At 40.3% G+C, this 21,760-nt stretch overlaps 1 protein-coding gene across 1 annotated transcript in view; it reads left to right on the top strand.

Annotated features, from left to right (window-relative positions):
- The window catches only part of SYNJ2BP (synaptojanin 2 binding protein), a 74,850-nt gene that overhangs the window by 33,767 nt on the left and 19,323 nt on the right, over positions 1-21,760 (top strand). The window contains exon 3 of the mRNA XM_046647353.1: positions 194-289. Coding sequence (XP_046503309.1) covers positions 194-289 — 96 coding nt within the window. The remainder of the gene's footprint in view (positions 1-193; positions 290-21,760) is intronic.

The raw sequence follows: 21,760 nt of genomic DNA, 5'->3' as shown, positions 1-21,760 counted from the left end.
GAACCTCAGTTCTAGGAAGATAGAGCTTTGAAAATGAAAAAAGTTATTCTGAGTTCTAAGTCACTTTACCCATTCTCCTAGCCCTTGGTGTCAGAGTTTGTTTTCTAACTGTTTGGTCACATGAAAGTAAATCTTTGACTTATGAGAGTTCGCATTCCCCCTCTCTTACTCCTTTTCACTGCTGTTTTGACAGGTGAATGGCCAAGACTTAAAGAACCTGCTGCACCAGGATGCTGTAGACCTCTTCCGTAACGCCGGCTATGCCGTGTCCCTGAGGGTGCAGCACAGGGTAGGTAGTATTTGCAGCCAGCAGCCTGGCACCAAGCTTTTGTCCTATTCTGGTGAATAAACCCTGTGGTGTCACCTTCAGGAGTGTGTTTGCCTTTCTTTCTTTCACTCTCACTCTGCCGAAGGGCTTGTCTGGCACAGGCAGGCGTCTTCTGGGACTACTTCTTGTTATTGAAGGAAATTCGTAACAGTACACCTGCAACCCAGCCCCTAGCTTCAAGGTAATGTGCCTTGAAGATAAAGCTCAAGAACAAAATTAAAATACACGGGGAAAAAAATATAACCAGAATCGATTTTAATTTTTAGTAGATAAGGAAACATATGTCTGCCCTTGAGCATTTTTATTTATAAAACTGTAAGTACATGTGGGTTTTCTGATACCCGCTGTGTACTTTTCCCTGTCACTGCCGTGAAACCCTTTTTCATCACCTTGCTGACCCTCTTGACCAAGGCTCAGGTCCCCAAAGGGGAGCTCCAGGAAAAGGGAAATTGAATTCAGAATTCAGTGAAGTTGATACCTATCCCTGCGTCCACCTCTTAGTTCCTGGGCTTTTATAATTTGGATAATGGGAAGAGAAGCCTGGATAGACATAATTCCTCCCACAGCACCAAGGACTTCAGAGTACATATACAACACAGGTTCAATGTGCTTTTAAAGTTACTCCCTCTTAAATTGATGCTGTCTTTGCCTCACTCAGCTCCTGAGTGAGGCTTCAGAGGCTGAAGAAGAGTTCAACAGGAGATAGTAAAAAAGTAGAGAGAGCAAGTCATGAAGATCTCTGAGAAAACAGCTGGGGTTGCAAGCAGAATCTGGGTTTAGAGGGATTAGAAAATAGGTCAATGGGAGACACTCTCGGTCATCAACTGCTTCTCCCCTGGCTCTTCTCTGTTTCTAAAACATGGGAGAATTTATGCAATAGATAAAGGCACGTAAATATAGGCATACACTTCAGCTGTGATTAGAGTTCTTTTTGAAGGCATGTGGGGAATGATTTCTGAAGTTCACTCTTTAGGAAACATCCATAAATAGCTCCTAATAAAACAGATTCTTGTGGTCAGGGAGATTTTTCGGGCCTAGCCCTACAAACCATGTCTTCTATTGAGCACGCCCACTCAGGACATCTCATCAGGAAATGAATGAAAGATGTAGAGGTGAGAGAGAGGATAGAAAAGTAGTTTGTGGAGTCTTGCCTTTCAGATTGAGGGGTCAGAGTTTCCTGGATTGTAATGAGGTTAAATCTAACTGAAACAAAATGGTGCCATAATTGTTGCAAGTTAGCTATAAAAAGTTAATATTAAGAAAGGCCACCTTTAAAAAAATGGCTGAAATGAAGAAAGACCATCAGCCTCAAAAAGGAATGCTTAGACAATGGAAAATTATAACCACTAGGATATGATTTCTTTTTACTTATTTAACTCTGAGTCTTTTACCTCTGTTCCATATAGTTTTCACCTTTATGTGTGTCTAGTATTACAGATTAGGGGATGAAGAACTCAACCCCATCTTAGGATGGAGTGGGTGCCTTTTGAGAATTGGCAAGTATTTCCAAATAATGGCATTGTACCTGTGGTAACATTGCTCAGATCTGCTCTTATTGCACTCTGATGACTGGTAATCTTTCTAAGTAAACATTGCTAGGAAGATAGACACCTCCCACCCCTGCCTGATAATTTCCACGTTCCCTATTGGATCAGTAGGCTTCATCTCATATCTTCATTTTCCTGATGATAGAATACACATGTAGTTTGGTGGAGGCAGTACAGAAACAGAGGTTATCTGACTTACCCTCAGTGGTCCCTTTAGGTCAGAAGCACAGCAAGATTAAATGCCTCCCCATCAGACTTATTTGTTTCCAAAGAATCGGTGACACTGATGTATCAACTCAGGACAAACAGAGGGGATTCCTTCTGCTAGATAGTGCTTGGGGTCTACAGCTTTGGGTGGCCTAGAGACTATAGACCCAGGTAATATGTCAACCTGGACATTTCAGTTGTGGTAAACACATATTGGTCACTAGAGTTAACATGTGTCTTTCCCTTCTAGTTACAGGTGCAGAATGGGCCTATAGGACATCGAGGTGAAGGGGAGCCAGGTGGTATTCCCATAGCTATGGTGCTGTTGCCAGTGTTTGCCCTCACCATGGTAGCAGCCTGGGCCTTCATGAGATATCGGCAGCAACTTTGAAAAGCTTGCTTTCTTCCAGTGCTCGCGATGAAGATACATTTCTATTTCTCTCATCCTGTTCCCCTGCCATTCTCCTAACCTTTTCCCTCTCTCTGCATAGCCAACACGTGACTTAAAGAGACTACTACCCAACCAGAACCTTGCTGTTCGACATCTCCCAAGTCCTCGTATTCTGATGAGAGAGTAAAGGCATTGTTTGAAGGAAAGCTAAAGAAAAGACTTGCTTAGAACAAATGAGGAGTTGTATATTTTACTAGGACCACCCACAGAAGTTCAGCTACAACCCAAAGAGGGAAAGGTCCAGTCTTTCCATCACCACGGTTGATACCTTTTTCCTTAGTTGGCATGCCTCAAAGGCCAGCGGTGTGACAGAAGAGAAAAAGAAGATTTTTCTTTTTAATGATCTTCCTTGGGAAGTTTTTGTGGCCTTTATTTAATTTCTAACTACATACTTGGGTGCCTATATCAAACAAAGGATAATAAGAAGAGCATTTTTACTTTTTTAAAAAAGGAAATATATGTATACACACACACACACATACATATGCACATATGATAGTATCATAGTGATGCCTTATGGAGAATTAAAGAGGTGGAAAGCTACTCTGTGGTTTCTAGGTTTCTGATGTAAGGGGTGAACTTAGTTGAAGAATTTGATATATAGTGGGAATGAGAGAGTGAGCCTTAAAAGATAATACCCAATCTGAGTCATCAAAAAAGAAAAGAAAACTGGAGCAACTAACTAAAAATCTTAGAACAATATTTCTTCTCATAATAGCTATGGTGAAGTTGAGGTTGGTTTTTAGTGCCGTCGAGTCACTTCCGACTCCTAGTGACCCTGTGTACGCAGAGCAGAGCCCTGCCCGGTCTTTTTGCTCCATCCTCTCACCTGATGCTCTTATGAGACAATGCTCTGCTGCTATTCATATGGTTTTCATGGCCAGTTTTTTTGGAAGCGAGTGGCCAGGTCCTTCTTCCTAGTCTGTCTTACTCTGGAAGCTCCACTGAAACCTGTCCACCATGGGTGACTCTGCTGGTATTTGAAATACTGGTGGCATAGCTTTCAGCATCACAGCAACATGCATCCACTACAGCCTGACAGCCGACAGATGGGTGGTGAGGTTCCCTGACCTGAAAACGAGCTTGGGCTGTAGTGGTGAGAGTGCTACCTCTTAACCACTAGATCACCAGGGCTGAAGGTGAGGTAAAATGCCATAATCCAGCTTTGCACAAGTCCGTCTGTTCAAAAAACTTTGAGATGTAAAGATAAATCTTACCAATCTCTGAACTACCTTTTGGTACCTCATAGTCCTGTTAAAGGATCAGCTGGAATGATTGTGGTCAGAGCTGTGGTGGTGGGGCCAAACCAATTCAGTGAAAAAACACTGAAAGGAAAAAAGATAGTGCCTCCAAAGTGTCACCTGACCCTCTCTGGCTGTCTACCAGTCTTTCTGGTTTCTAGTAACAGGCAAAATCTGGGAGAAGGAACTGCTCCCTGGCAGGATGGGCATGAAATCAGTTCTCCTTAACTGATTCTGTTAAGTTTGAAAGGGTTTGGATTGCTAGTTTTTTGAAAGGCTCTGAACAGTGGTTATGGCTTTTAATGAATAAACCATTTTGCAGGGAAAGGGAAGAAAAAGAGTTATGTTTGTCTTAGGGAGTAGGAAAGTTCGGTAAATATTTCATGGAGAAACCTTGAGAGAAGGTTATGGATGAATGGATGCTAGGGAATAGCAGGAATACTAATGAGGTGGGAACCATCCTGTTCATGTGGTATTGAAAGTTCGTTCTAAAACACTAAGGAGAGCTGAAGCAAGGCTAATTTTCTGACTTTAAGAAAATCGTTTCCCTCCTCCAAATGTACTGGCCAGACTGTAGGCCTTATATAATCTTGACAGCAAGAGCGTGAGGACTTTCCCTCAGGCAGCTAGTTGTGTCCACTTTTTAGCATGCGTGATCTAGTGAGTATTTTACAAATGTCGATTGGACATCAGCTTGTTAAGACACTTTTACAAAGAAGTAAAATACGTAGGCTCCATCCTAAAGGGCTTTTTGGTTCCAGTTGGGAAGGGAATACTTATACATGTAAAAGTGGAATTAGCTGCATAGGCAGGCCAGCATAAGTTGGTGCTGAGTTTATATTGCAGACAGCAAAAGGGAATGCTGAGACACTTGAGGAAGTTCCATGGAGGAAGGGGACAAGTTAAGGACCCTTGAGGAGCTTACAGTCTAGTTAAAAGAATTCATGAACAGATAAGTTAAAAGTATATCACCAGGTTAAGAAACAATTGAAAGCCATAATAAAAGAAATGGTACCTTTCAGAATACAGTGTGACAACAAAGATGTGCAGGCAACCATTGCATTTTTTTAGTAATTTAGGAAAAGAAAGCTGTCACAAAATGGCATCAGACAAGAGTGGAAAGAGAAGGCTTTTAAAAATAACAATCCCAGAAAGACCTACCTCTGGGTCAACTATTGGTATAGGGAGAAACTTGCTTTAAACAATCCTGATGTGGCTTATGCCTTTAGACCTGAACTGTTGTGTCTTTGAGACTCGTTAGCTAACTGCACTGGTAGGTTCCACAGAGAAACACTGACAGTATTCCAGTTATCACCTCAACCAGCCCCACTGTGGAGGCACAACCTCCAGTGCCCTCTCTCTATCTGGAGGCGTGTGCAGCAGCTTCTGCAGTGGGCCTGCTTACCTCCCACGATTCGTCTCAGGGTTTGGACATTAACTCCTGAGAGGACCTTGAGACACAAAATGAAGCAAATGGCAAGCAAGGAGGAAAGCTATTTAGTTTTTATTTGTTGGTTTATGTAAATAAGAAGAACACCTATCCTATCCCATTGTTGGTAGAAGTTTTGCTTTGGTTGATAAATAGGGATTCTGATGCACTTTAATAATTTAGATTTTCTCTGGAATTAAAGAGCATTTAGAGATCAATATATTAAAGTTTTAGGCAGGTATGCTATTCTTATTTCTGATTCTCTAGAAAACTAAATTATCATAGATCAGGTATCGGAGTCTATTGTAGGTCATTAGAAAAATTCATGCTCTTTATAGGTTGTATCTAATATTCTTACCACCTAAATTACTACAGTCAAAGTTCTAAAAACTGAATGAAAGTGTTTTAAAGACCATCTACATAAAACACTTCTGTGTTTATCATCCTATATTATACGTGTGATTCTAATAAGATATTGTTTGCTTCAGTTGTCTCTCTTCATTTCCTGCCAAGTTTTAATCTGTGCTGTTGATTTAGCTTAATTAATCACAAGGTTTAGCAATTTGTGATGGAAAAAGGAAATTAATGTTGTTACTGCATTCTGTGCCAGGCACTATACTAAACCCTGATTGGTACACTATTTGTTCATGCCTCACAACTCTGATATCTAAATATTGTTATAAAGACACTGTAGAAAAGAGAATAAATTACTTTCCTAAGATCGCATAGGTGGTAATAATAGGATCAGGGTTTAAACTCAGGATTTCAGATGCCTCCATCAGTGAGATTTCCTCACCGGCAGTGGTTCTCAAAGTGAGGTCTGGACAAAAGCATCAGCATTTCCTGGGAACTTGTTAGAAAAGCAAAAGCTTGGGCTTCACCACAGACCACTGAACCAGAAACTGAGTAGGGCATCCAGCAATCCGTTTTAATAATCCCCCCAGGTGACTGATTCACGCTAAAGTTTGAGAATCACTGCTCCGTGCCAATACAGATCTTCCTCGACTTAACAGTGGGATTACATCCCGATAAACCCATCGTAAATTGAAAATATAAGTTGAAAATGCATTTAATACACGTAGCCTACCAAACATCATAGCTTAGCTTAGCCTAATTTACACATGCTCAGAACACTTGTATAGCCTATGGTTGGGCAAAATCATCTAGCGCAAAGTCTATTTTATAGTAAAGTGTTGAATGTCTCATGTAATTTATGGTACACTATACTGAAAGTGAAAAACAATGGTTGTACAGGCACAGAATGGTCCTCGATGTGTCGCTTGTTTACCCTCGTGATTGCATGGCTGACGGGGAGCTGCAGCTCCCTGCTGCTGCCCAGCATCACGGGAGTACTGTACTGCATATCACTAGCCCAGGAAAAGATCAAAATTTGAAGTACAGTTTCTATTGAACGTATCACTTTTGCACCATCGTAAAATCGAAAAATTGTGAGTCAAACCATCATCGTAAGTCGGGGACCGGATGTAATTGTCCCCTCCTCAGGTTAGAATCACCTGGAGAGCTTATAAAAATTCCAATGTCCAGGCTGCACCTAGACCAATTAAGTAGACTAGGGATCAAACTGAGACAGCAGTAAAATAAAGTTCATCAGGTGATTCCAGTGTGCAGTGTCAGTAGAAAACGCTCTATGGCATTTAAACCTGGACACTGTTTAAATTATTAAATTACATACAGGCATTGCTCCTGCCAAAAATGAGAATTTCACTTGGGCCTTTTTAGACCCCAGCTCTCTCTGAGCTTCTGCCCCAAGTACAGATGTGGAGTAAGAGGTGCAGCACTCTTTGGCTTCTGATTTGCTAAGGACTGATCAACCTCCAGCCAAATGTGTTAGTGAATGTGTCAGTTTGTGCATCTGTTAAATTAGAACCAAATCATAGAATATTGGAGCTAAAAGGGAACCAGAAAGATTTCTAGGATGAATCTGTCTTAGGGATGATAAAATCAAGGCTCAGAGAGGTGAGCTAACTTAACCCAGATCAGAGACTTAGTATGTGGCAGAGGTGCACTTTCTGTCTCATATTTATGTTTTGAATGTATCCACTACGTGAACATACATAAAACTACCCTTTTCATCTCAGTCCCCTTCCATCTTTTCTCTTCGGGCCTTGGATAAAGAGCAGGAGAACAGATTGACAACTGAAGCATGTTGCAAGCATCATACAAAATTGGGAGATTCCACAGAATAATCTGAGAAAGACCCAATATCAGATTCAATCAGATGAGTTCTTCTGAGACTAATTCCAACAGTTCTAAACTAGAGAAATATGTTTTTTGATATTGGGCATTGTAAGCAATTTTTAAAATACATTTAAAGAAATGAAACAACATAAGGAACATTAGTGTGTCAAGTATGTGGGCAAGTGGACTTCATGTAATTTCATGTGGGGCCGATGTTCTGTTCTAGTCAATTTCAGTTGAAATTCCTCTTTAGACAGATGAGGGTTTTCTCCATTCAACAAGTGAGTGCCTACTATATGCTGGATGCTGCAGATAGAGAAATAAAATATAGTCACTCTAAGCTGAAACAGCTCATCTGAAAGTGCAGGAGTGTTTGTTGCTGATCTTGAAAAGTATTTTTCTATCACCTAGGAGTAGAAGACTGAGTTACAAAGCTCTCTACCTCTCACCTGTAATAGATTTAGAGTTGGTTACTATCCTGGGGTAAACCCCTTTTGCTGTTTCTCTTATCTGTAAACTTTCTGAGACCAGCACTCACATCCACAAGGGCAATTTTGATCAAAAGGAAGACAGTATTTTAAGGAATTCTGTTCTGATGGGAACCAGGTTCTTAACTGCCATAGATTTGCCTGATGTTGATATTTTTATATAGACTACAAAGCACTTGATCCACTTACCTGGTGCACTTGATACTGTAATAGCCTATATTACAGTAAAGCATTGCTGTGTCTAAGGAATCAAGTAATAGCAAACACTAGGTCCTGTTTCTAAACGTTTTCCTTACTGTTCATGTTCTCTTTCTTTTTGCAGGGGGAGAGGGATGGGGAGAGAGCTGAAATGTGTTTTCAAATGCAAGTCGATCAGTAACTAACGAGTCATTTGCAAAAGAACTTTGTATTTACTGTAATCATTAAATTTATTGACCAATCACAGGAAAATGGGATGATCCTTCTTCCTGGTTTGCAGATTTGCAAATGGAATCACAGAATCAAATCCCATTTTATTTCTGTATCTGCAATGCTGATTTGAATATGAGTTTCTTATTACTGGATATATGTGCATTTTACCCCCAGGCCATGTTGATTCTTATAAGATTATTTTCCTTATGAACCTTATTTTATTTTGTTTCCTTTGTACTTTGATCCTAATGTCACATTGCATGCCTGGATCTAAACAGCAATCAGTTTCTCAGATCGAATAGATGCCCTATTGAACCTTGGAAAACACATGGACGTAAAACCATATGATCTAGGGAATATCACTACAGATCAAATACATTAATGAGCCCGTCAAAATAGACAACCTCCCCTAAGCTTTGCTCTTTGATACTAGGTATTGCAAATGAAATAACGGTGTATCTAACTTTGCCTAGCCCAGTATTGGCATTCAATAAAAACTTGTTGCATTTGTCAATGAATCTTTACAATCTTTTCTCTTCCACCTTATTTTGGAGACTGTTGAATAAATATCTCATTTTTCTGCCAACTTCTTAGAGTAGAACCTCTGACAGAAGAATGAAAAGAGGAAAGAAAGAAATCGAAATGATCAGTTTGAGGCTTAGCTTTGACATAGGAGAGAAGGATGTACTATCATGTACTGCTCATACTGATAATAAGTGGCTAACAATTATTGAGCTCTTATCAATACTTCACCTACTGTTCTAAGCATGTGTTTAAGCCTCACAACAACTAAAATAATTGCTGTTATCCCCATTTTACAGATGAGATAAGTGAGGCATGGAGAGATTACACAGCTAGTAAGTGCCGGAGCTCAGATTTAAATCCAGAACCTGCATACATAACCATGACACTATACTGTCTCTACTCTCCATGATACCGGGCGCTACGTTGGGCCATCCTTTTCCATGTAACTAATAACACATTCTCACAACTGCAAGACAGTATCAATAGTCCCTTTTTTATAGATAAGGTAACTCAAGGCTTAAAGAAGTTAATAACTTGCTCAAGATACATAGTGCTAGACCTGGGAATTTACTTCAGGATAATGAGGAGTCCACTCCCCCCCCATTCCAGAAAATTGAAGTTTGTGATACTAAATTTGGTTCAGCCATGCTATCCCAGCCTGCCATTATGGATAAAAGGTGATTGCACGAGATTAAATGTCCTACAACAATAGCAGGAGGAGTACTATTCTGTATCTATATACAAAGTTTGAAAGCAATTGCCAACATTTACTATCTTACTCGCATCCCCTCCTTTCCCTAAAGCCTTACAAGCTATGGAGAAGGCAGGGATGATTTGTGCCAAAGGATGGAAAAGGACTTGTCAGAACTGAATGTTGACCTTTAGCCTAAGTTACTTTGCATATAGCTGATTTTGATATAAAAAGAAAAGGCTGTGTTGCGGTAAAATATTTACAAGACAGTAGGCCCTGCCAGGCCATAGTCTGAGGACCACTGACAACAACTATTACAGGTTGAGGTGGACTTTTAAGAGTAAGAATGAGAGGAGAAAGCTCCCAAACGTTGATCCCTTTGAGTCCCAGATTGAACAGCATTGACACATTTCCTAGGAGTGGCTTTTTGAAAAATCTCTTATCCTCCAAAAAAAGAAAAGCCAGGGAAAGTCCAATATAATTTCGCTTGGTGTAATTTTGGAAATGAGTTGAAGAGTGACCATTGTCAGACTTGATTGAGCACCCATCATGGCCAGGAGACCATCCAAATTTCAATAATTCACATAAAAATACTAGCAATATTAAGTACTCATCAGGCACTTTATAGAAGTTATTTATTGCTTAAATAATCTTATTAGATTGAAGTTTTTCCCCCATTTTAAAGATGGAAAAATAGAACTTCAGAAATGTGAAGTTACTGTCCCTAGTTAGTATCATTAGGTTTTAACGGTCAAGATTTGAAGCCAGAACCAGAACTTTTTCTGTGCTCCTTATACCACACCACATTGCCCTTGCCTTTTGAGTTTAAGGAAAAAATTATGTAGAAGAAAAACTTATTCATGGAAAAATTATTTGCTAATAGTCACAAAAAATAATGTCTCTTCAGGTACAAAAGGGAATAAGAAAGAATTCGTTTTCTACCTGTTTTAAATATTGTGTACTAATAGAATACTTGAGGTATAATAAGGCCAAAAGATCAGGAGACAACTGGCATTGAAAAGAGTTTGGGGGCCTGCCCGGTGGCGCAGCGGTTAAGTGCGTACATTCCACTTTGGTGGCCCAGGGTTTGCCGATTTGGATCCTGGGTGCGGACATGGCACCGCTTGGCAAGCCATATTGTGGTAGGCGTCTCACATATAAAGTGGAGGAAGATGGGCATGGATGTTAGCTCAGGGCCGGCCTTATTCAGCAAAAGAAAAAAAAAAAAGATTGGCAGAAGACGTTAACTCAGGGCTAATCTTCCTCAAAAAAAAAGATGGTTTGTTACAGTTCCCAAGTGAAGGGGACACACCATGTCATGGGGGCCACACAGGGACGCACTGGTGTTGGTCACAAGGCAGAGAAAGGGAGGAACTGTGGGAAAGAACCATTTTTGTGGTTTCTGGGGGAAGGAACAGGCAAGGCCAGGTATGCAGGGTTAGGATTGGTTAGTTTGAATAATTTCAGTGGTTTCTGTGGCACCACGGTGTCCCTAGTTGTCTAGTACCTGGCCTTGGGGTGATTGGGGCATGCAGATAATGACCCTCCGTGGGAGAGCTCAATAACAGAGGTAGGTAGAGTGCGGGCTTTGGGTTGGTTGGTTTGTATTTGAAAAGTACTCTCATGAGAGAATTGTCTACTATTCTAGAAATTGGCTACCTCTGGGAGGAGCAGTCCCTCTAGGGTCAGCAAGATCCCAGATGTCAAAGCCTGAAAGTGCGGAAGCTAAAAGACAGTGAACACACTACCACTGCTACTATAGTGGGTGTCTATCCCTCTAATCTCTGCCTTTACTCCCAAACCTACAGAAAGGATGGATATCCAAAGGTAATCTGAACTATCTAGAAAACAGCCAAGAACGAGGAAGGAGGCAAAGCAACAACAGCAAAATGTTAAAATCCCCGATCAACCAAAACAAACAGCACCAAAGCCATGCACAAAGAGTCCTAAATTTTATTGTATATACCTTTCGAACAAGTTTGTTAGCTGTTTTCCTAACCCATAATCAATTACTGGTTAAAGTAACGGCGAGCTCTGCTGCATGCTAGCGTCTGGCAATATGCACCTGCCAGGCCCCAAGCAGTTATCGGGAAGCGATTCTTCCATATCACAGCTTTCATCCGCCTTCGACCACACTGGACTTGCATTTCAAACTTTGTACATGAGGTCAATGGTTAGTTAGAAACCACTCTATAAAGTCTTAAGCCGCAGCAACTCTTGTCTCCAGCCACATCAAATGACCCTGGGTACCCAGTAGTTCTTGGGCCTGTTAACTTCAGTGACATGTTGCTGTAAGCATTTTTATTCTGTCTCCCACTGACTATTCCCAACCTCTCACGTGGTTCCTTGAATCTTAGTCCAGACCACCGTCCAATTTACTTGAACTACTGCATTAGCTTCCTACCTGCCGTCTTCACTATCCACCGAGTCCCCCTCCAGTTTGCTTTCCATAGACTAGAGATCCTGGTAAAACGTAGATTTGATCATGTCTCTCTGCTTCGAAATCCTTTAGAAATTTCCCGTTGGCCTTAGAATTCAGTCTAAAATACTTAGCATAGCTTATAAAGCACTGCATGATCTAGTTACTGCCTACTTTTCCAAACATTTCACTCCACACTCCATCCTTTCTGATCCCTCTCCTCCCTGGCTATTCAGTTGCTGAAAAATCCCAGAATCTTCACCTCAGGGTCTCCCTACAAATCGTAAAGTTTGTATGTTTTCTACCCCATTGATTTCCTGGCTAAATTCTCAGCTTAATGTCATTTCCTTAGAAACCTTCTCTACTTTCAAGCTTGTCTGGTCCTAAGAGACCTTGGTTCCCTAGATACACTCTCCACACCCTGTCCTGGTCACAATGCACTTCAGGTACCTTCCTTCTCCCCATAGCCAATCTGCCTCTTTGCAGAAACCTCCAGAAATTAACCTTTTAACATCTAGCTGCTTCATCCATCAGTCCATCCTAATACCAACTGCTCATTCATTTATGCTTGTTTTCAAATTTGCGTTTTTTCTCATTATTGCTCTAGTCTCCAATCCTTCCCCTTGGGATTCTAAATTTTCCCTGGGCATCAACTCTGGGCTTCAGAGAAAGTGATAATTTTCTGTTTGAGGGACACCCAACAAGTATACACAGTGAAGAGCTTTGCACCCACAGAGGACATGAAGGACAGGCCATAAGAATTCAAATGCTTCCAGAAACCTTCAAACGACTGTCAAAGAAAGTTGACAGCTCTGTGATCACAGTCAGGGGGAAAGGGCTCTTGAATCCATGAAATGGTAAATTCCTTTAAGGTACAGTAAAAAGTGCTTATGTAGTAATCTCCAAGAAGATCTTAATAGAGGAGGAATAAAATTTTGCACAGGGGTGGGGGTATAGGAAACAAGTGTATTTTAATCTGGCTCAGGTTGGGGAGGGGGTGCTGGTGTACAAATATAAGGAAATTTAACAGCATCATTTAAACAACGGGTCATTTAATGCTCGTCTCGGCTAGAACAAAGTAAATGACAGACTGCTGAGATAGGGGAAGTATAAAAAGCTTTTCTACATTTCAGCATTATTTTACAGAGTCAGGAAATTTATTTTAGACTTTAAATAAATCTGGATTTCTGTGGATGTTCTAAGTAGAGGTTCATCCTTTTAGATAATGAGTACAAGATCATGAAGAATCTTTCCAAGGAAACTTGTGCTGTGATAGATGTTGAGCAATAAGTAAAATGTATTTTATTCCCGATGTTGTTAAACTTTGCCCAATCTATTTACCCTGTCATTTGCTAAAAGGACCAGTTTTTCGCTGGACTTTTGAAAGATAGTTATGGTTTGGCTCAGTTAAGATGAATGTTTCCTCCTATGTCACAGTCAAGGGCCTGGTCCTTCTTCCTGGTAAATTTCCAGTTTCCTTAGTAATTGGTATGTTCAACTTTTAAATAGTCATTCATGTTTTTATCACAAAACCATCAATTTCTCTAGCTGTTCAATGTATTGTAATAGAACAGAACTTGAAATTCTCATGTAATTCTTTTTACTTTCTTATTTATCTATGTTTTTATTTTCTGTCTCATTCCTAACAGATTTAGAACGTTTTTCCTTAATCTACTGATTGATTCTAATAACCAAATTTTGGTTTTATAATAATCCATTCTTCTGGTTTTGTTTGTCTGTTTTCCATTTCTTTTATTTTAGCTTTTATTTTGACTAATTCTCTCTTTATACCTTCTTTTGTTTTTTTTTTCTTTCTTAGTTGAATATTTTCTGTCATCTGAATTCATAGGATTTCATATGAAGTTTTTTTATTAATTGCCATACAACTTATAATTTCTATTTTGATAGCATTCTTGATTTGGAGGTTATTCAAAATAGTGTTAAATAACAGTATTGTAGTAGATCCTAAAAGTTCTCATCACAAGGAAAACAAAATTTGCAACTATGTACATAAAATCATATACATAAAATCATTTTGTTGCACACACTAATCTTATATAATATGTCAATTATATCAATAAAACTGGGGAAAAAATTAAAATTTTTTAATTTTTCAAATGTGGTTAATTTAAGTAACCACTTCATTTAAGTAAAAAGTGGCCAATCTACTTACTTCACTCAAGTCTCAATTTACTTCATTTAAGTAAAATTTAAGTAAAAAGTGGTTAATTTAAGTAATCACTTCAAAATCGAGTAACAAGTGGTTACTTTAGGAAGCAGACTCACTTTTGAGGTGCCAAGTTCCAGTTTTATTGGATGTCCGTTCTGTTTTTACTTATAGGAAACTTTATATGTACGATGATATTTGACCTTTTTTAACCACCGGTGGACAACAGACAGTACTCAAACACTTCAAACATACATAGGTACAGGCCATTTTTTAATGGTCTCCTTTTCAAAAAGTTCATCTTGAGATAAAAGTACATTTTACTTGCTCTGGATTCAAACATATGTCTTTACATTTTTAAATATAACTTTTTCTGCAAAGTTTCTTCTTTTTAACATAAATGTCAATAGATAAAATCCTGTTTCACCTTTGACATATCGCAAAAGCACACATCCACCTACCCAAGAAGGAAGCCCTTCTTAATTTTAATTGATAATGTTTAGAAAGCTTTCAGATGGGCGTTAGTCCCGTGGCAATTGGAAGGTTAAAGTTTTCCTGATTTGCTCTACCTGATAAAATTTGTGGTCATCTAGGTAATAGTGCACTTTGAGACAATGCGGTTAGCTTGGGATTCTTTTAGGTTTCATTAATTTGTACAGAAGAGTTACCTTTGCTTCTCTACAAAGTGTTACACAGCAGGCTTTGGTTTGGTTTAGGAATCACTAAGGAGGATTCTTCACTGCATAGCATGATACGGGAAGCTCTTGCCACCCTTCCAGTTGTCATTTCATTTGTTTTTCCAGAAATTATGGATTGTGGTTTAGGGCTACGAAGGAAGTCATGAAGGACAGAAATATGTTAAACATGGTCCCATTCATTCCACAGCTAATACTCCATAAAAAGCAATTCAACAAATACAGAATAATTCTAAAACTACAATGTTAATGATCACTCTCATAAGAAAAATGTGCGTCCAAGGAGAAACAGTTGGTCATCTAACTGAATAAGGTTAAGGACTTAATTTTAACTGGTTTCAATTTGGACTGAACTGGAAACAGAGTAGCCAACTCTTAGCCACTCTGTTCTAGCCATAGGAATTAGACAGACTGCAGGGAAGGACCCCCCACCACCACCAAAAAAAAAAGGGAAAAAGAAATCTTTGTGGTATGTTGACTTTGAGGTGTTAGAAAACCATTTAGGCTACTGGAAATGTACCAGAAGTCATTCACACTATGATACAATTTGAAGCCATGGTGAAAGTTGAGTATTCCCAGGGAAAAAGGATAGAGCAGTAGTTCTTACAGTGTAGTCCCCGGGCCAGCAGCAGCAGCAGCATCTGGAAGCTTGTTAGAAAAGTCAACATTCAGGTTCTATCCCAGACCCCTGAATCAGAAACTTTGGGAACTGGGCCCAGAAACCTGTGTTTTAATAAGCTATTCAAGGGGTTCTGTGCACACTACAGTTTAAAAGTCACTGGGACAGAAAAAAAATGGAAGAGGGCTAAGGAGTCCAGTTAAAGGTCTACAAGGCTGAAGAAGACAAAAAGAAGTCTCAGAGTTGGAGAGGATCCATGGAAGCCAAACATCCATGGAAGCCACAGGAGGAGAGAATTTCAAGAAGGAGATAGGCAATATTGTCAAATGCCACAGGAAGTTTAATTCCATTTGGGGCATTTGTACTACTTCACAAAGTGACCTTGTGCAAGCCTCTTAACCTTTCTGAGTCGCAATTTTCTCACCTGTAAGATGAGTCTGGAATCATGCTCTTCCAAACTTTATAAGGTTTTTGAGTGAATCAAATTAGATATTAGATGTCAATTATGAAACCAAAGATTCGTGAACTAGCTAATCCTTCCATACCATAACCATCAAATTTGGCCATAGTTCTAAAACCTAAACTCAATGCTAAAGCTCTCAAGATTGGTGATTTTGGTGACAACTCTCCCATATACTTGGATGAGTTAAGTGCTAGGTAGAGCAGATACTGGAGGATAATATAACTTGCTCAGATATTAAGAAGGTACAGGGGCCAGCCTGGTGGTGGAGCAGTTAAGCTCACACCTTCCGATTTGACAGCCTGGGGTTCGCCAGTTTGGATCCCGGCTGTGGACATGGCACCGCTTGGCAAGCCATGCTGTGGTAGGCATCCCACATATAAACTAGAGGAAGACGAGCACCAATGTTAGCTCAGAGCCAGTCTTCCTCAGCAAAAAGAGGAGGATTGGCGGCAGATGTTAGCTCAGGGATAATCTTCCTCAAAAAAAAAAAAAAAATACAAGTCCTTAGGGGCTGGCATGGGTGGTGGGGATGCCTTGCTCCTTGAACATACATTTTTATATCCTCCCACTTGGAAGTGTGATAGTTAAGACGGCTGACTCAACATTCTGACTACTTAGTAACACTGGAAAACACAAAAATGAGATCTGACTCATATTTCTGAGAAGGCAACAGAGCCCATGCTGATGAGCTATTCTGTGTTTTTTGTGAGAATTATAAAAATGATGACAAATATCACTCTGATTTAACAGATAAGCTGAGGTATACAGTAGTGATGTTTAAGGTGAGCGCTAAGCAACGACAACAGAGTTTACCACCTATATAATATTATTTGATAGGTGCTTGAATTCCTCACTGCTCCAAATTTTGTGCCCTTACAATCTTCCAGCATCCTTGTAATTCCTACTATTTAGTCTAGGGCCATCCTCAAGTTTCTCCATAAATGCTTATTTGAATGACTGAACAAATGAGAGACTGAAGACCTATATTCACTTAAATTGAGTATATGCTTTATCTGAAAAGGTAACAGATTATTAGCTATAGCATTACCTAGAATATATATATATACACACACACACATATATATGATTTAATCCATTATTAACTATTAGCTGAGTGTAGGGCTTTATTGGAGTCGAATTCAGTAGGGTGATGTCTTACGTGGTGAAAAGGTAGGAAAAGGTGTGGGCTTTTATAACAGTGCCCTTGGCATCTCCCATCTGAAGGAAAGTAGGAGAAATAATACACTTAAGTAATCTGGCTGCTGTATAAGTTCTGAAATATCAAAAGAAAGTGAATGAGGAAGAGGCAATGCCATATACAAATTTTGCATACTTCACAATGCATTCTGTAATAAACCCTGTGCTCCTTCTCTGCATAGAGTTGAATTAAACAGACAGACAACAAAAAGCGTAAATCAAACAATCCAAAATAAAGCACAAAGGAATCACAACTTTAAAGGAGACCCCATTTATAAACCATAGCAACCATGTTTATAAGCCCATCCCTCCAATTCTAAATTCTGCATACTACAACTGCTGAGGAGGGAATAATTTAATTACCTGTGGAGTAAGGGAGGCTTCAAGAACCTGGTGTCTGTGAAGGTGCATTTTGAAGATGTGGATGTTCATGGAATACTCAAGAAATAATTATCTCCTCCAGGATGGAGTATGGTGTGAATGAAGAACAGTGGCAGAAAAGGCAGACCAAAGTCATATTACACGGGGCCTTAAATTCTTTGCTTAAGAAAATTGAAGTTATTACTGTAGGCAAAAGGAGGGAGAATCTCATTTATGCTTCGTAAATAACTTTCAGCAGTGTGGAAGATAGACTTGAGAATCACAATGAGAATTTTTTGTTTGTTTTTCGTATTTGACCCGGTGTGTACCTATAGATTTGGGTGTTATTGGAGCAGCCTACAGGTAGATCTGGAGTTTCTCCTCTGGAGACTACCTAGGGACAACTTTCATAAGATGATAAGGGATTAAACCAGGAACGTTTCAGTGGCCATAGAGGGCAGGGACAGATGGAAAGATTTCAGGGCTATCATGGGAAATGTTACTCCATGCCACCTGCACTCTGTCCTAAGTCATCTCAAATAGTACCTAACAGGCGAGGCTTCCCGTGACTCACCACGGCAAATGGCACATGTGGGGCCTGTTCCCTAAGCTGTCACAGTGCTCAAGACACGTTTATTTGTGTGCCCGTTAGATTGCCAGCTTCTTTAAAGCAGGGATATTTCTTCATCTCTGTGTTCCTCGAGCCTTCTAATGACCCGCGAAAAGATGTGCTGGATGGTTGCTGAATGAGTGGAAAATAGACATTCATAAATGACTGGAGATTATTATTTCACAGTAAAAGAATTAGCATTAAAGGTTCAGTGATAGCAAGACAGTACGCCGATTACCAGTCAACTGAACATTTTGTGACCACTTATTTCTAAAAATCTTTCTTTTTTAAGATTTTATTTTTCATTTTTCTCCCCAAGGCCCCCAGTACATAGCTGTGCATTTTTAGTTGTGGGTCCTTCCAGTTGTGGCATGTGGGATGCCGCGTCAGCATGGCTTGACCAGCAGTGCCATGTCCGCGCCCAGGATTTGAACGAGCGAAACCTTGGGCCACTGAAGCAGAGCGCAGGAACTTAACCACTCAGCCACGGGACCAGCCCGTAAAAATCTTTATTAAGCTGGTAAACTCCCCATCCCACAAATAGCCATAAAGGCGAGAGTACTAGCTCCAAAGTAACTTTTTTTTGTCCTTAGCTGATTTTATCCAGCGGCAATGTGAGAAGGAGTGTTCTAAGAAGACGCTGGTCAAGACCCCGAACTTGGGAGGTACTGGTTTCCATATCAATTGACGGTGACTACAAACACGACTTAAGTCCCTAAGTCCCAACGGCTAGGTGGCGTGCCGGAACCAAACCGCGGATACTCGAATTTCCGGGCGGACGTGGGCGGAGGTTACGATGGATCGATTGCTTTCGCCTGGCGGAGGCCTATCAGGAGAGAACCATGCAAGAAGAGGTCAAGAAAGGGAGGTGAGTCTCGGACGTCCTTGCCTGGCCTAGAATTTGAGCCGCTGAGGTCGGGGAGGCCGCGCTGGGCGCGTTTGGCGGCTTGTCCGAGCGGGTCGGAGAGTTCACTCATGTTTCCACACGCGGTGATGCGCGCCCTGCGCAAGAACAAGACCCTTCGCTACGGAGTCCCCATGTTGGTGAGTGCGGCGAGGAAAAGCGTGGAGGCGGGGTTCCGGAAGGGGTGGGACTTCTGGTCCGGCTGGAGCGAAACTGCGGGGACTTTGTAATACCCGCGGCTGGGACCAGCAGCCTGGGCTGCAAGGGGCTGGTGGTAGGTTGAGGACTTTTAGGCAGTCCTTCTAGTCTTCTCCCCGCCGCGGTAGTGGAATCTCGAGTTCCCCTCTTTCCTTCCCTGGTAGTTATTAGGATGTGCTTCACAGAGCCATGTCAGAACCAGATTTTCACCCACGTTTGGACGATTACTAAACTCACATTTTTTCCCCCGCTACAGCTTGACGATATGCTAGATCATTGAGACTAGATGTATTTACCTAATTTAACTGTACGGTCTCGGGCATCTCTGTATTTCAGGTTCCTAATTTGTGATCTGGCTTAATTTTTCCAGAGTGCTGTTATGAGTTGAATAAAACCTGGTGAATTGAATATTTAGCACGGCCCCTGCGTAGCAGCCCTTTAAAGGTCGCTGAATTACAGTGGATGTTTTTAAAGCACATTGAAGATAGTTTTGGTGTTGATGTATTTGAGCCCAATCCCACACTGAGTTCCCTGAAGATCCCATTCGTCATGAAGATTCAGGTTGAGGTTGACATAAAACCAACCAGAGTTTTTTATTCAGTTCTCATTATCTCAGTGTGGTTGATCGAATCACTGGCTACGTGACTGAACTCAGTCTATAGCACTGCTCTCCTCCCTGGACATCTGGAGGTCAGGTTGATGTCACATGGCTCAGGGCCCCAACCGTCTAGTCACATGATTGGTCGTTCCAGCATGGCCAGCCTCTATCCTAACTATTTAGGGGCCTACCATGAGTCACCTCGTTAGTGTAAATTCAGGTGTGGTCCCAAGGGTTCGTCATGAATAACAAAGATAGTCCTCTCACTCAGGAAATTCCAAGTTAGTAGCTCCCTCCCAGGAACCTGGGACAAAGACTAGACAAATTCTTTATTATTTATAGTAACATATGGGTACTGTGGTTTCAGTAGTCCAGGAGAGGGATGATGGTGGCCTGGCCTAGAGTGTTAGAAGAGCATATAGTCAGAAATTGTCAGATTCAAGAAATATTTTGAAAGTAGAGGTGACGGAACTCAGGGATGGATTAGATGTGAGATATGAATGAGAGGAACTAATGATACCTACGAAGAAGTTGGCTTGAGTAACTGAATAAAAGTAGTTGACATTTACTGGCACGTTGAAAGATTGGTTAGGGGCAGGTTGAGGCAGAAAGAGTGTTGGGGTAAAAATCAAGAAGGGTTTTTAAAAAATTAATTTGTGTATACTTGTTAGAGTTTCAAGTGGAGACGTCAAATAGAAAGGCAGGTCTTCAGTTCAGTGGGCTATTTTCCATTGAAAATGTACATTTGAAGGTTGTTAGGTTATAGAGGCTATTTAAATCCACAGAACTGGATAACGTCACCCAGGGACTCAGTGTTGGTTGTAAATAGGTAGAACAGGTTTGAAGACTGAGCCTTTTGGGATGGTCCAACATATTGAGGTTGCGAAGGTGAGGAAGAATTAATATAAGGAGACTGAGAAGGAATTAGGAAACCCAGGGGTGTGTCTTTTCTTTGAAATTAAGGGACAAAAGTTATTTTACTTACACAAAGAATTCTTACATATTGACATTGCAGGCATTAGCTGCTTATATATAACAGATGTTTTTCCTGATTTGTTGTCTTTTGATTTCATGTTGTTTGTATTTCATTTATTTGTCAGAATAGACATTTTAAATTTTTATGAGGTCAGATTTATTGGTTTTTGAAATGCATAGCCTCAAGGTTTTGTTAGTATGCCAACTTCAAAATTATAAAATTTTATATTGTACAATGTCTTATATCTTTTTATATTTCTTTAATTGGTAATAATATGTTGATATAAAAAAGAAGGTAGGGGAAACAATAAGTGTTGGAGAGGATTTGGAGTGAAGGGAACCCCCGTACACTGCTGGTGGGAGTGCAAACTGGTGCAGCCACTATGGAAAACAGGATGGAATTTCCTCAGAAAATTAAGAATAAATCTACCATATGATCCAGCTATTCCACTGCTGGGTATTTATTGAAAGACCTTGAAAACACAAATGTGTAAAGGTACATGCACCCCTATGTTTATTGCAGCATTATCCACAATAGTCAAGACTTGTAAGCAACCTAGGTGCCCATCAAGGGACAAATAGGTAAAGAAGATGTGGTATATATACACAATGGAATACTACTCAGCCATAACAAATGATGAAATCTGGCCATTTCTGACAACATGGATGGACCTTGAGGGTATTGTGCTAAGTGAAATAAGTCGGAGAAAGTCAAACACCATGTGATCTCACTCATAAGTAGAAGATAAAAACAAGGACAAACAAACACATAGCACCAGAGATTGGATTAGTGGTCACCAGAGGGGAGGTGGGGAGGGAGAAGGGCGGGCAAAAGGGGTGATTAGGCACTGGTGTGGGGATGGATTATTATTAGTCTTTGGGTGGTGAACATGATGTAAGCTACACAGAATTCGAAATATATTACGAGATACAGCTGAAAGTTATATAATGTTATAATCCAATGTTATTGCAATAAAAAAAGAAAAAAAATGAAAGTGGGGAGCAAACTTTATTTTTTTCCAAATTGCTAGACTTTTG

This window comes from Equus quagga, chromosome 20 (assembly GCF_021613505.1).
Source record: "Equus quagga isolate Etosha38 chromosome 20, UCLA_HA_Equagga_1.0, whole genome shotgun sequence".
In the NCBI taxonomy this organism is placed as follows: domain Eukaryota; kingdom Metazoa; phylum Chordata; class Mammalia; order Perissodactyla; family Equidae; genus Equus; species Equus quagga.
This window is presented reverse-complemented; position numbering and strand designations above follow the sequence as displayed.